This window comes from Dipteris shenzhenensis, chromosome 33 (assembly GCF_047967505.1).
Source record: "Dipteris shenzhenensis isolate YYH24624 ecotype China chromosome 33, Dip_SZ_1.0, whole genome shotgun sequence".
In the NCBI taxonomy this organism is placed as follows: domain Eukaryota; kingdom Viridiplantae; phylum Streptophyta; class Polypodiopsida; order Gleicheniales; family Dipteridaceae; genus Dipteris; species Dipteris shenzhenensis.
The window spans coordinates 22,293,694-22,309,091 of record NC_141628.1 but is presented as its reverse complement, the minus strand read 5'-3'; the positions used below and the strand labels follow the sequence as shown (position 1 = coordinate 22,309,091).

The following is a 15,398-nucleotide window of genomic DNA, read 5'->3' as shown; positions in this document are numbered from 1 at the left end:
TGCCCAAGTCATGGGATCCCTTGCCATGACCCAGGGAGTTGCAAGATGGGAAGCCAAGGGAAACGGGCCATCGTTGTTCCATCAGGCACTAGTAGAGAACTCAACTTGGTGAGGAGACTCTCATTATTGAGCACAACCTTCGGTATTGGGGAAGGACAACTCAACTTGGTGATAAGCTATAACACACTGAGAGCATCTGTTAGTGTGCTGGAGCTCACCACCAGATTGAGTTCCTTGTCCACTATCGAATGTTGTGGTTGATTGAGCTCACCGCCAAGTTGAGTTCTCTCTGCTAGTGCCTTGAAAGAAGTTACTATGAAGAAGGAAATTCCTTGAAAGACTTGAAAGAAAAACCTCATGACCAACCAGGTTGCAGGATGGGGAGCTAAGGGAAATGGGCCATCGTTGTTCCATGAGGCACTGGGAGAGATTAACTTAACTTGGTGTTGAGCCTCTCTTAATTGCGCACAACCTTTCGCACTGGGGAAGGAACTCAACTTGGTCATCATCTCTAATGCACTGAGAGCATGCGTCAGTGTGCTAGAGCTCGAGCTCAACACCAAACTGAGTTCCCTGTCCATTGTCAAATGTCGTTCTCAATTGAGCTCACATCCAAGTACCTCTAATGAAGAACAAATGGCATATTTCTTCCCTTGTTTACATTTTACCACAACCATAGGGATCGTTGCACGAGAAATTGTTGAAAAAACTATTCTTACTATAGTGAAAATGGTTCCAATAACTAGTGTGGTGCTTTAGAACTATGATAACTCCAATAACCAGCATGGTGGTTGCAAGGAAACTATCCTAAATTGTAAATGCTACATTTTCCTTACCTTGAAACTAAAAGCTCCAAGAACATGTGCAGTGGTTGAGAAATTGTTGCACAAGGAGTAATACGACTAAAATATCTTTAAAATAGAACTAAAATAGCTCCGACATCTAGTGTGATGGTTGCGGATATGGACCTTGAGAGGTCCCATTAGAGATTGACATGCCATGGTGGTCTGCCACGGTGTTCTCCATGCCAACGTGGTGGTCTCTCCATGCCAACATCATTGCTTGAACCAGCACGGTGGTCAGCGCAGCAAAAGATTGTGTTGCACAGCAATAGATGGCGAAGCTGTGAAATGACAAGTAGCAAGGCAAAAGTTTTGTGCCATTGTCAGGCCAACGTGGTTGTGCTTGCACCAACATAGTGATCAGCGCAGCAAAAGATTATGTTGCATAGTGACAGATGGTGAAGCTATGCAAGCAAACATGGCAAGGCAAAGGCTGCGTGATGTAGTTAGGCCAGAGGTAGAGCAATAGTCTCTGTGCTCATGAGTAAATGCATATAGTGCCATGTGTTGAGCTCTGCGCTATTGACCATGATAAGATTGCATCTCATTATTACACCAATGCGCATTCATGACATCTTGAAAATTTTTTACGAGAGCGCAGGTCCATGCAAAATTCAAATATTCACCCAGAAGCGCATCACGTTGCAGCCCCAAAATGGCCTCGAAAATAGTTCTACGATTGGCTACACCCAAGCAAATGTTGACCCTTGTATATTTATGTAGTTCAAATCATGCTTAGTCATGATATTTGAAGCACCCCACTCTAATGGATTTCAAATTGGATAGATTTCTTCTGGATTGTTTTTTTCCTCCTCTTAGCAAAGTGCTATTTGCCAAATTCAAAGTGCTATGTGCCAAATGTAAAGTGCTAATTACCAAACCCAAATTGCCATATGCTAAATGCAAATTGATATGAACCCAAGGAAGGGAACATTCCTTGGTCTTATAATTTTTGGAGAGGAAGTGTGCCATCTCTCCCACCATACAAATGTGTAGTTATGTGCTAACTACAAAGTACTATGTGCCAAATGCGAAGTGCTATGTGCCAAATGCAAAAAGTGCTATGTGCTAAACTCAAATTGCTATGTGCTACATACAAATCGATATGAACCCAAGGAAGGGCATGTTCCTTGGTCTTATAATTTTTGGAGAGGAAGTGTGCCAACTCTCCCCCTACACAAATGTGTGGTTATGTGCTAAATGCAAAGTACTATAAGCCAAATACAAAGTGCTATATGCCAGATTCAAAATGCAATGTGCAAAATTAGAAGTGCTTTTTGGCAAATGCAAATTGAAATGAATAAGAAGACAAATTCTACAAAAATATCCGACAAGTGCAAAGTGCTATGTACCAAATGCAAAGTGCTATTTACTAAACTCGAATTGCTATATGTGCTAGATACAAAAAATTGATATCAACCCAAGGAAGGGCACGTTCCTTGGTCTTATCATTTTTGGAGAGGAAGTGTGCCAACTATCCTCCCACACAAATGTGTGGTTATGTGCTAAATGCAAAGTACTATAAGCCAAATGCAAAGTGCTATATGCCAGATTCAAAATGATATGTTCAAAATTAGAAGTGCTTTGTGCCAAATGCAAATTGAAATGAATCCAAAAAAGGGCACAATCCTTCATCTTATGACTTTGGTTAGGACGTGTGGTAACTCTCCCCCACATAAATGTGTGGTCATTTATTAAATTCTAAGTATTATGTGCAAAGCGTAAAGTGCTATCTGTTGAATACAAAGTGCTATGTGCCAAATTCAAAATGCTATGTGCTGATTCAATTTTCTAAAAATAATACGTGTAGTTCTATGCTAAAATTACAAATTTCAAATAAAACACATTCTCTTTGATGAATATAGCTACCTGCCCGGATCTAGTTTTAATAGTCGATGTATAGTACATTCTTTTATGTGTGTGGTCTCTAGCTATTCCCTCTCTTCTTTCCACTCCTCCCTTGTTTTGTTATCTAAATCATGGAAGATACATAGTAAGGGCTATAATGATATCAAGTGCATGTAGTTTGTGTAATTTTTTTCCAAATAAGAGTATACATGGTGTATGTCTTTGTTGTCTCTTGTTTTTGTTGATTTTACTATTTTAGATTGCTCTTCTTGCTTGCTTATTGCTATCAGCTTTCTGTCTATGCACCACCATCCCTATGGTCGTGTTTTTTTTTTAATTAACTTAATGAAGATTTCGAAGAGTGAAACTTTTTAAAGGAAAAAAAAGATAGAATTTTTAAAAGAACACTTTCATGGCATTGGCCGTAACTCATGTTTATGTTTGTGGATACCATATATAAATACTTTATTATTTTGTAATTATGTTTGTATAGAAGGGTTGTCTTTACTTATTGTGTATCCCATGAAAGTTGTTCATCTTTTATTTTTGAATGTTCAGGGGTGGTAAGTCATTGTACAATATATGAGTTGTTTATGGGAGTGTCTAAGGGCTCAGGAGAGTACATAAATGTAGATGGTATAAGGCTTAAGACAAGTACACCCCTTGATATCCAAACTCAAGAATCCTTGAAATGTATTTTTCGTCAATATTTACATTATATGAAGTACAATGTAAAAGTAACATGTATAAATATTACCTATGGAGTATAAAATGTTTATATCTAACCATGCAAATGGTTGAAAGCATAAGAGGTGAAAGGGGAAAAAAGGTTATTCATGGGGGATGTGAGGACAGGTGAGCTAAGGTTTTCTAATAAAACTAGAAACATGAAGATAAGTGGGTGACGAGTCAATGGGAGAGGGAAGTGAGTTGAATGCCATAGGAGTTTAGGGGTGGGCACTCTAAAGATGTTGGTGTTAGGTTGTTGGAAAGATATTGCTAGATAAATAGAGAAGAAAAAGTATAGATCGAAGGGAAACAGATGAGATGAAGTAAGAAGGTGGTGTGTAACCACAAGATGTCTTGCTAGGCCTTGCTTGTTAAAATTTTTCGATTGTCCTTATTCATTTAAAAGATTGACTCAGTCTTTTGAAGAAGTGGTGGAGCAATGGGTCCCCAAGTTTGATCATATGCTCTTGGGTGGATGCTATAGTCTTGCAAAAAGGGGGGTGTCAACTTAAAAGAGACATATGAATATTGTGAACCAAAACTAAAGTATGGGGGAGGGAGTTAAATGTGATTGTGTAAAGGGAGATACAAGGGTAACCGAGGGAGTAATTAGAGTTAAATATGATTATATAAACAGAAATACAAGGGTAACCGTGATGTTGGTAGCAACATGGACATGCCAAAAGCTGCCGCCAGACTATACTTAACACATCACGGTGTTATTAACATTCCTCATACTACGTCAAGCCTTGAAGAGCTTTCCCGAACATCTATCTGTTGGAAAGCATTCTGTTCAAGTGCAAGAGCATGGAGAGCAGCCACAACGTGTGCATGTCTTCTCAGCACACTCAACCACAACGGCTCCGCTCCAGTTTGAGCTGCAAAAGCACACACGCCTGTCAATGTTCTGAACTCATAGCTTGAACGGCCGCCTTAAGAATCGTAGGGCGCCCAACGACGTAGAGGATAGGATATATCTCTTATAGCAGGCTATGTAGAACATTATAGATGACAATTATATAATGCTCTGGAAAAGAGGACGAGATCCAAGCAATGCTTTCCTGACGCACCTCATGTCAGAGGCGGTCTCTAAGACACTTATGGCCTGGCCGACGGTCGTCCCGCCAAAGAAAAGACGCTCGGATCTCTTGCAGCTGCGACAATTAAACCGCCAGCCAAGCATCAAAAGAGAAATTAGCTCTAGCATGAAGGCTTTAGCATCAATCGTTGACAAGTATCATAAGAGAAAGCTTTAGCACAGACGTGTAACATTGTCATTGCTCACTTACCCAGTGCAGCCGTTGCCGCAAGCGCAGCTAGAGCCGCATCCACAGTTTCCGTTGCAGCAAGACATGGTCGGGCAAACGAAAGTTACTGAGAAGGAAAAGCTTAAAGTGGGGAAAGTGGGAGGTAGCTGGCTTGGACGATCACAGGCTTTGGAATGAATTTCAAGGGGAGATCGGTGGGCTATATAAAGACGGTTGTGCAGGTTATGGGGGTGTTCCATTGGACCATCAAAAAGGAGAGAGAGAGATTCCCTGCCTCGGGACTTAGGACGATGTAATGAATGAGGAGCCCTGACGGATTCCTGATGCGATAGCGATGAGGAACTCATTACGGATCGAGATTCGACACCGTGCCATGCTTTCATGGTTCCCGTCCACAAGTGGCCTACTCAAAGCGATCATCATGACGAAATCCTCCGTACTCCATACGAATTCGGGGTCCAATCCATGGAAGCTGTTCACAATGCACATGCTGATGGAATGCAGACGATCAGAGTTTAATTAAAATGTCGAGCCCCACCTCGATTCTTCTTCATGAGAAACTGCTCTCCATCATCTCGATCCGACCAACAAACGAATAATATCCATTGTCATCAGCTCGCGGCAACAGAAATCCAAAGAAAGGATGGCAGATCGAACACGTCGCTCTCTGCGTCTTTCTCGCTTTACTACGATCGTGGATATTGCTTAGTTTATCTGATACCAGAAAGTACCACATCTTCATAACGAACGGGACTGCCGAACTCTCAAGATTGAGCATCACGGACCATTCTAAGAAATACTAGTCTCTTTACATACGAAGCGAGAGAGTTACACGTCCCTAAGAAATTCGTTGCCATACTGCAATTTAGAAGATAGAAGGTTTCAGAAAAGCACAAATATAAAAATAAAAATGTGTGTGTGTGTGTGTGTGTTTCACTTTTAAAAAAAAGTAAGTGTATGTGTGTGTGTGTGTGAGAGAGAGAGAGAAACTTAATTAGCTATAGCTTCAAGTGGTGCAAATATCTAACTTTTCTTCTTTTTGCACAAGAAAAAGAATTTTATTAAAGAGAAGGAAATTTTTACCTTTTCTACCCCTTCCCCTTCCCCCAAACCCCCCAACATAGCATCACAAATTTAGTTTGTTGTCACACTACTCCTTACGGGACCTCCAAGAAACAATTACTTTGATAAATGAAAAACTAAACCAATCCACCATGCGTGGACAAAGTCACAAGAATCATGTTCCAAGACAATTAAAGGTCCAAGATATTTTGTCCCGAGCAATGGATAAGCTCACGGTTCTAAGGTTATTGCTTCTATGTCCTCACATCCCCTCCTTAATTAGGCTAATTCAAAGCTTTTTTATATGCCCATAGGAGTATGGATGAACTCAAAATGTTTAAATTATGACCTTTCACATTACTTTACAACTACCTATGCAAGATTCCCGCCAAATCATTTACTAGAACTAATAGCACTACTTGAAATTCATGTTAATCTTATGATCAACTCTTTGCTCCCACCATTTTCATCTTATAAGAGTACCATAGGAAGCCAACATAGATGTCAACAAAGGGCCTCATCATTCAAGCACCACTCACATCTTTCAAAAGCTAGGAAACTTTATTAGCCATATTTTCTTCCCATTTACAAATACTGCAATCATTGCATGTGAAGGGAAAATTAAGAAAGTGCCTAGAAGGGATGAAAGGGAGAGGTTATTTAGAAGGAGACATGGAAAAGGGAGTGCGAATGAGAGGGGGATATGTAGAAGGGGACGAGAGAGAGAGAAAGGCATGTGAGGGCAATGAGGAATGAGAGAGAGACTGAGGCATGCGAGGGAGATGGGGGTGGAAAAAGCAAAATTTTATAGGGGATAAGAACAAGTGGGATGGAGGGGATAGCAGGGGCAAGGGGAAGGGTTGGGGAGGGGGGGGGATTTAGAAGGGAAGGTGGAGAGCAGATGGCAAGAAGAGGGAAGTTAAACAAGAGAGGGATGACATAGGAGGGGATGTGGAAACTTCAAAAGGGGAGATAAGGGAAAGATGGTAGGGAAATCCTTGGGTTGATCCACTATGTAAAAATCCTATATAGCACTTGTGTTCAAGTGCCCAATAGAAATACACTTATCTTACATGCATAGTTTATTCTAAACCTTCATACACTTTCAATTTTATTTTCTAAATCCATTTTGTAAACATAATTTTGTAAGAGATATGTAAATAAGCTAGTTGAAAACCCTTTTGATTATTGCACAATGCAAATGCTATCTTACACATTACTTAGTATCACCCTTGAAGAGATGAGAAGGCATCATGGGGAAAGGGAAATGAGAGAAGGGATGGGAGGGGATAGGACAAAGGGGTGGGGATGAGGGCAAAGGGATGGGAAGAATGAAAGGAAAAGAACATGGGAGAGTGGATGCAAGAGGGTGAGATGGGATGAGGGAAACTTGGAGAGGGATGAAAGGAAATTGGACCAGGCAGCATGAGTACCGTGATGGGGAAAATGGGAAATTAAGAAGGGGGATGGAAGGGATTGGGGGGGAGAGTGAGCTTAGAAGGAGACATAAGGAAATGAGGCAAAGGGTTTCTGGCTTAGAGGGATGGGAGAATCCAAAGAGAGGATGGGAGGGGATGGGGGAAATGTCGATAGATGAGGGGATGGAAAAAGGGGAAACCTACTTGAAGGGGGATAAGAGGGGATAGAGAAAACTTATAAGAAGATAGGAGGGGATGGATTCTAGAGAGGAAACTTGGAAGGGGATGAGAAGGACACAGAAAAGAAGGCAAACTGAGAGAGATAGGGGGACAGAGATGGAGGCATTTTAGGGATTGGATAGGGTAATGAGGTGGGGAAATGAGGGAAGTAGGGGAAGGGAGGTTGTAGATCTTATAGTTTTTCTAGGGATGGGAGAGAGAGAGAGAGAGAGAGAGAGAGAGAGAATTGGAGGCTTCAATCAACATATATAGATGTGGCACTGGGTTTAACAAAAGGAATTTTAATAACAAAATCAAAATTCACAATCTCTTTAGAAACATATTTAAAGAGATTAGCCAGTGGAATCACACACCAAAGAGTTGTACTTATAAACGATCTTTTTAGAATCCTTCAAACTACTCGTGGGCAAACTAATCCCACTTTCACACCATTAGAGAGCATGATTTGATTTTTTACTTGCCAGATAGCACTCAATATCTCCACACAAAAATACAGCCAGCAAGCGATTAGGGTTGGGTTGAGACCAGCAACATCACCTAGGATCACTTCCTTCCAAGTATCTAACCCAAGTAAAAAGAGCCATTATCCTTTCTCACTACAAGCTCCAACTTACCCCTTATGGCTCTGGCCAGCGGCAAGTAGTTCCACAACAAATATTTAAAGTGCTCAATGAACTTTCCATATAGAGAGCAATCATTAGGGTATGGGGTCTCAAAAGGGCCTCATAAGGAATGGATTAAGAAATGGATTAGTACTAATGAAAGGGCCATGATAGGGCCCAAAAAGTCCTAACCTTGCCTCACCTAGGTGGGTTAAGCCCACAACTGACCCCACCTCTTACACAACTCTTACTCCTAGGTTGGAACTAGCAAATTCAAAATCCAAAATTCAAAATTTGAATTCCCTCCCTCCTTCTCTCTTCTCCCTCCCTCCTCTCTCCTCCCTCCCTCCCTCCCCTTCCCCCTCCCTCCCTCCTCCCCCTCCACCTCCTCACTCCCTCCTCCTCCCCCTCCCCCTCCTCCCCCTCCCTCCCTCCCCCTCCCCCTCCTCACTCCCTCCCTCCTCCCCCCCCTCCCCCTCCTCACTCCCTCCTCCCCCTCCCTCTTCCTCCCCCTCCCTCCCTCCTCCATAGCTGCTGGACTCCTCCCCTCCCCCTCCCCCTCCCTCCCTCCTCCATGCCTACTCCTCCTCCCCCTCCCTCCTACTCCTCCCTCCCTCCTCCACACCTGCTGGACTCCTCCCCTCCCCCTCCCCCTCCCTCCCTCCTCCATGCCTACTCCTCCTCCCCCCTCCCTCCTACTCCTCCCTCCCTCCTCCTTCATGCCTACTCCTCCTCATCCTCCATACCTGCTAGTCCTCCCCCTCCATCTCTCCTCTTCAATTGTTGGTCTTCCCTCCCCCTCCTTGGCCCTCCCCCTTACTGCGTGCTACTCCTTCAAGCCTACTTCTCCGAACCTTCTCCTTCTCTACACTCCTTTAGTCTTGGCACCATTTGAGGATGTCTCCAATGAGTACCAGATTCACTTAGAGTTGGGGGATGAATATGCAAGCACAAATAGTCTAGGATTGAAGGGAGCTTCCAAAATCCATAGTCTTTCTTTTGCAAGGAAAGAAGCATCTCGACCTTTGTGTAGAAGGATCCTTGTATCCTTTAGATCTTGCTAACCAAAACAGCCCTCCTTTTCATACAATGCATGAGCTAGTTTGGTTTGTTGGATATGGACATGCAGGGTTGCTTGGTTATTGCAATCAGTTAAATAATGCTTAGACAATGGCTATGCAAGCAAGTGAGGTGTGCAGAGCCCAAGCAGAGCAGCTAGCACATTTAGGAAATAGCACCATTGTTGCAATGCATAACTCTATGCAGGAGCTTCAAATGCAGAACAAGGATCTTCGTGATAAACCAAAAGCATTGGACTTGGATCAAAATGAATTGGACTTGGACAGACAAAAATTACAAGAGTCACTCTATTAGCTAGCTGAAACCAAAAAATTCTTGAAAAGATCTATATACAATCAAGTTCAACAAGCCGTAGAGAAGGGACAAGAGAAGGCGAAAGAATGAGTGCAAAAGATGAAAGAAACACCTTTGGGATTGAAGGATAGGAAAAGAAGGTACTTACATAACATGGATGCATTGGCACCCATTGGTGGTGCTAGAAATAGGAGAATCTTAGCTACAAGGTTGGTTATCAAATGATCCAATGAAATTACGCTCTTCTGTGCTACACTGTTTGTGACTATGTTTTGCTTGTGTTCTTCATTAGGAACTTCATGGAAAATGTGATGGAAAGAACGAACGGGGATGATGTTGACTATTCATATGCTCTAGATAGTTTATTGAAGTCAAGTGATGTCATTGGGATACTAAGGGACCCAAGATACAAGCGCCTACATGTGCAAGTTGCTCAAGAGGTTATGAAGGACTTCAAGGACATTGTGGACACAAAGGAGATGCTTGCATCTTGTGATATTGCGGGTGTATGTCATGAAGATTACACATCTGTTTTCAAAATTTTCAAGTCTACTATTTTGGGAAAATACAAGAAGTCTACAGTGCCCCTACCCACACCTTGGTCTGTGAGACATGCACAGCGAGAAAAAAACCAATGTGCAAGAGAATTGCTTGGGTACCATTGCGTAAGGGGCACAATGACTTGGAAGAGTAAAAAGAAATCTGGTTTGCAAATCTTTGAGATGAATGCTTTCAACAATGTCTACTTAGATGTTGAGAAACTGAAACAAGCAATGGTCAAATTCTATGGCATGAGAGAGGATGGTAAGAGGAAATCCATTCTAGCATTGCACTTTACTTAGTTCATTTCCTATATCATGTTTATCCTAACGATTTCTCTCTTTTGTTGTACCAAATGCAATGGAAATGTCATAATTGTCATCAAAATGGATGAAGCTCAACTGGTGAAAGAACACAAGTTAGAGAGAGTGAGCATCTGCATTATGAATAAAACCTTAGACTTTGTTCAAGGGAACAAGGAAGTAGAGCAAGATTTTTCAGTGCAATCAGAGACAATTATATGGTGGCTTGTAGCATTTGAGACTCCAAAAGAGTGCCATGAGACATTGAAGTGGGTTCTAGATAGAATAGAAATCCCATCGACCACTTGAAGATAAGAGGGACTTGGGCAAACACTGATAGTAGATGGCAATGGAACATTTTGAGTTGAATGGCATCTTGCTGGTGATTTGAAAACCCTCAAGTGCTTGCATGGTTGTGATACAAGGGTAAATGCAATGTTCACATGCCTTTATTGCATGTGTTCACAACATAAGCAAAAGTCTAGATTACAATGGGAGAATGGCATTCTACCTTGCAACCAAATGCAAGCTCCCAATCACAATAAGAAGGATCCAAAGTGGGATCCCATGTTGCCCATACCACTCTAGAGAGTACACATATGTACTTTACACACAGAACCGCGTGTACTTGTTCAATTTTTGTATTTACATCTTGTTTATACTTGGAATTTAATTCCACAAGAAGTATATGCACGATGCATTATAGAAGCTGAGAAGTTGCTATCAGACATGGGATTCCATGGAGTACATGTCAAACTTAAGGTGGATTATAAAATGTCTAGGGCAACACAAAATCTTCCTGCCAAAGTGTCCATGGGTGGAGCGAAGGCAAGGAGATTCCTATCTAACCACAATCTCGACAAAGAAAAACATACATTGTCTCAAAGCATCTTGGGTTGGGAATACTGGAAAGCATTGTGTGAATGCATGACCAATAAGGATTATCATCCTCAAGTAGCAAGACGAATAAGGCTTCTCATCCTCAAGTAGCAACTTTGAGAGCTAAAGTATGGACAAGGTAGATGCATTGATAAAATTGATTCGCCAGGTTCAAATCGATGAGATGTATTATGAAAGATTCAATATGTCTGTGAAAGATTTTATGCAATTAATGGGGAGAAAGCATGGGGGGGCTCACACAATATGCATTACATGGTGATCTTATCACCATCATTATATTTAGCACTTCCTTTATTAAAAGTTTTTGTTGCTGAAATGATGCTCGTCATGTTTGCAACATATTCTCTATGCACACGAACCATGGTTTGTATAGGATTGGGGCCTTTTGTCTGTTTGGAATACACAAAGCATGGAGAAGTCGCACTATAGAGCCAAGGCAACCTACTTCAAGAACTCAAGGCATGGTGGTGGTGGTGTTACTCATAGTAATGCACTACATGAGATGTTCGATTGGGCTTTTAGATGTCTACTACGTAGGCATTTGAAGTCCAAAAAAGCAAAGGCATTAGAATTTGCAAAAGTCATTCAAATTGTATCAAAGAATAGAAGGCATTGTGCTTGGAAAGCATCCATAGGGATTCAAGGAGTCACACATTAGTTGCAAATTAGAGTGGGAGAAGGGAGCAGATGGGTCCAACTAGCAATAGAATCTATGGTGTAATTGTATACAATTATGAAATGAATATCTTTCTTATTTTGACCACAATTTGTGTACTCACTCTTGGAGTCTAGGGTTTGTGTGAGGTAAGGATGTTGGGGAAGGTGGGGACAAGGTGAGGGAGGGGGAAGAGATGGGAGGGGCATGGAGCAGGCCAGGGGGGGAAAGATTGGTGGCAAGGGTGGGGAGGATGGGGGGGAGGGGTGCCACAGCAGGAGTGGGATAGGGAGGAGGATGACAGGGGCAGGCAAGGGAAGTAGGGGGGAGGGCGACGGGGGTGAGGGGGGTTGGAGGGGTTAGGTGTTAGAGTTAGCTCAAATGTCCACCTCTCATGTAACCCACCAATATTCTGTGTACCCAATGTTGTAAGGCCCCCATATGAGGAGAAGCCATGATGGATATCAGATATTGGGAGGGATCCCCAGTTTAGACACTGGAAGGGGTCTTAGAGTAGACCAGATGGTTATGAGACGGCTTAGGAGCCAAGAGTAGATACCCGTCTGCACAAAGGGGGGGTTCGGGGGGGCGATAGCCCCCCCGATAGCAGGGGGTCCGGGGGGCGCAGGCCCCCGGTGGGGGTCTGGGGGCAAAGCCCCCAGCGGCTTTGCCCCCACCGGGGGGCGTAGGCCCCCGGTGGGGGTCTGGGGGAAAGCCACCCCCTATCATCATATCACCAGTTCTTCACGCTCATAGTCCTCCGTCCAGCATCTGTCTAGATCACCATCGAAGCTCTGTCTGTAGAGCGCACGTGTGGACAGCCAACCATCAGTTGTATCAGCAGTTTGGTATATCAGAATTTTTGTATTCTCTCAAGATTTCCATCGTGTACTTGCGTTTTGTTGTTATCTTCCGCTGCGTACTATTTTCTTACATTAGGGCAGGGGTGGGGCACACCAGGAAACCCTAAACATAATCAAAAGGGGTGTAAAAATATGATGGGCCTATATAAAAAGTTTTTAAAAATCCTGATGCTCATTATTCGATGGCATGAGTGAAGAACACTGCTAGACCCACTAGACACCGCCTCCACAGTTCCTCCTCCAGCTCCACCACCTTTATTGCATGTGTATGCAAACCTCTTCGGTTTTGGTGGCACTCATCAAACTCCCGTGATCTGTCCCCTAACTCTCGTTATCCCTCCCCTGACTCTCATGAGCCCTCCCCACAAAAAATACAATGGAATAAATATTATGAATTCATGAAGAGCAACGATGACTTAAAACAAATAAGAAAGACATGTGCTCATTAAAGTCGTGTATCCCTTGAAATATATGTTTATATTTACAAGAAGCCTCACAAGCTATCTTTTTTCTTAGCTAGTTTGATTACATTGAAAATAGGAGTATTTGAATCCCCTAGTGGACTCCTAGATAAAAACCTAGCGGCAGTAGCACTAAGATCCTCCTCTCAAGCTACTAAAGACATAACTGTTGCCATCAATGCCCTGCCACTGTGAATATTTGATCCAAAAGAATTGATAGCAACCATGCAGTGTACCAAAATCACCTTGTTGGCATTCCGAGTAATTTTGGAGTATCCGAATAGCGCGTGACAACGCCTTTGCATTTCAACAGCTCTGTAGGCCCTTGAGGAGAAAACTTGTTGTATAAGACCACTTGTATAAGACCACAAGCTGCTCTCATGGGGCACCAATTCAATATGTAATATGTTACTACCCTCGTCCAAAATCCAAGGTATGGGGGGACGAGGTCCATATATAATATGTATGGATTTCCTTAGCAAAATATGATAATTTCATGTCCCCCCTCCCACAAAATATAAGATATATACCTTTAAAAATATGAAGATTTTAAGATTTGTACATATTTTTCATAATATGGGAGGCCCAAGTGGGGGGGGTCTTTTGGATGAGGGGGGGTAAAATAAAATATACACTCAAATATGAAAACCCATCTCCTTTCAAATTAATGTAACTTTGTCATGTGTTACCCAAATTTCAAGGTGTAAAGACATATTTAAAGCTCTTTTAGCGTAGAACACAACCACGTTAATTTGAATGTGTTCTACTCATGCCATATTGTTAAATTCATCTCATATTCAAGATTTTGATAGGTTTTCTTAATAAAGGGAGTTGGCGCCCCAGGGTTGCTCTGCAACTTTGCTGAGGTAATGGGCCAAAGAATGATCTCGCCCAAATGCACTGTGAACATTACCCCATTGTTGAGATGAGAATTCATCCACCTCAAATGCCTCTTGCAATGATTCAACAAACATTACAAGACTGACAAAATAAATTATATCGAAAGAACATGAAAATACAAAATATTATTTGAACTTGCCACTACAGCATCATCGGCTTCTATCCCTTTCTCATTTGCAATGTTGATGGAACCAGGTGATGTGTAATGTTCCGTTTGGGAGGAGAAAGCTTTCTCCTAACATGTCTTGAAGGTGGATGCTTCTGCATGAGAGGGCTATGCATTATATATGGACATGTCTGCATCCCTCAATGAAACCAACATCGTCAAGAGAAACTCTTCCATTGCCTGGTCTTCGAAACATAAAACCCCGGGATGTTTGACACTTGTGTCAACATCAAACCTAGATAGGACTCCAAGTGCCTCATCCTCTCATAGAAAGAAGCTCTATGTCATGGAGGATTATGTACTCTTCTCCATCAATGATGAGGGGGGACAAGGACCATAAGTCTACTTCTAAGTCACCGGTCTCGGATGCAGATTTTTGCTCTGCTCTTGCTAGGGGCTCTTGAAGTAGGCTCATGCTTGAGCTACTTCCATCTCCTCTCTTTCATGGTCAAGACTTTGTACCGTGTACATGTCAGAGTCTAGTCTAGGGATGAGGATATCAGCAGTTCTACTAGAGGGGGTGCTGGACGATGAGGCTTCTTCCTCTAAATTTTGTTCTTGGAGAAGAAAGATGAATGTCATCCCCCATGAAAGGACTTTAGTGCCTGTATTTCCCGTAATCCCACTTCTAGGATGTCTTTCACTTCTACCATCCTAAACCCTTCCTTTGTAAGATTATGACAAAAGTGGTCCAAGAGCTTCACAATCTTGGGTTTGTCTAGGAATAGATTCTTGATGTAATCTATCAAAACCTATCTCTTTGTAGAGTCATCAAGTGTATATGCAAAATCAGTGAAATTCTCTTGCATGTAGTGGATGAGATCTGTGAAGTCATCCTTGGCTCGCATATATGTGCCTAGGACATATAAAGTCCTATCAAACATAAAAAATAGCTCTCTCTCGTGACCTGCAAATTCAGTTCACAAGATGAGATCATGGAACACAGCTCTAGCTGATGAATTCATGGCAAATAGCAAACTGATGGAGTGAGTAAATTTTGAGGGTGGTAGTTCCTATGGATCTCTAAAAGTGAAAGTGAGAATGTAACGTAAAAATGGCTCTTAGCCCTTTATATATATCAAAACTGTAAAAATTAAAACTAATCATAAATTCCCCAAATTTTTTGAAAAACATTTACCATGAATTCAAAGGAAAAAACATAAAAGAAATAACATGTCAATTTAATTGTCCATCATCTTTTGAAACAAGAACTAGGATTTGGCAAAAA

General features: G+C 42.1%; 1 protein-coding gene across 1 annotated transcript; it reads right to left on the bottom strand.

Moving 5' to 3' along the window:
* Nucleotides 1–4,028: 4,028 nt before the first annotated feature.
* LOC147879835 (metallothionein-like protein type 2, MT2-22) lies at nucleotides 4,029–4,893 on the bottom strand. The gene is made up of 3 exons (XM_087372134.1): nucleotides 4,709–4,893; nucleotides 4,490–4,573; nucleotides 4,029–4,297 (listed from the first exon to the last, which is right to left on the bottom strand). The coding sequence occupies exons 1-3, from the start codon at nucleotides 4,771–4,773 to the stop codon at nucleotides 4,213–4,215; spliced, it is 234 nt and encodes a 77-aa protein (XP_087228260.1). The 5' UTR covers nucleotides 4,774–4,893; the 3' UTR covers nucleotides 4,029–4,212.
* Between the last annotated feature and the right edge of the window lie 10,505 nt (nucleotides 4,894–15,398).

Bases quoted from the DNA above. Each gene is read 5' to 3' on its own strand.
- LOC147879835 (XM_087372134.1), bottom strand. From the start codon at position 4,773: ATGTCTTGCTGCAACGGAAACTGTGGATGCGGCTCTAGCTGCGCTTGC. The intron at 4,574-4,708 runs GTAAGTGAGCAA...TAATTGTCGCAG, and splicing joins TGCGGCAACGGCTGCACTGG to CTGCAAGAGATCCGAGCGTC. The intron at 4,298-4,489 runs GTGCGTCAGGAA...GTGCTTTTGCAG, and splicing joins GAGACCGCCTCTGACATGAG to CTCAAACTGGAGCGGAGCCG.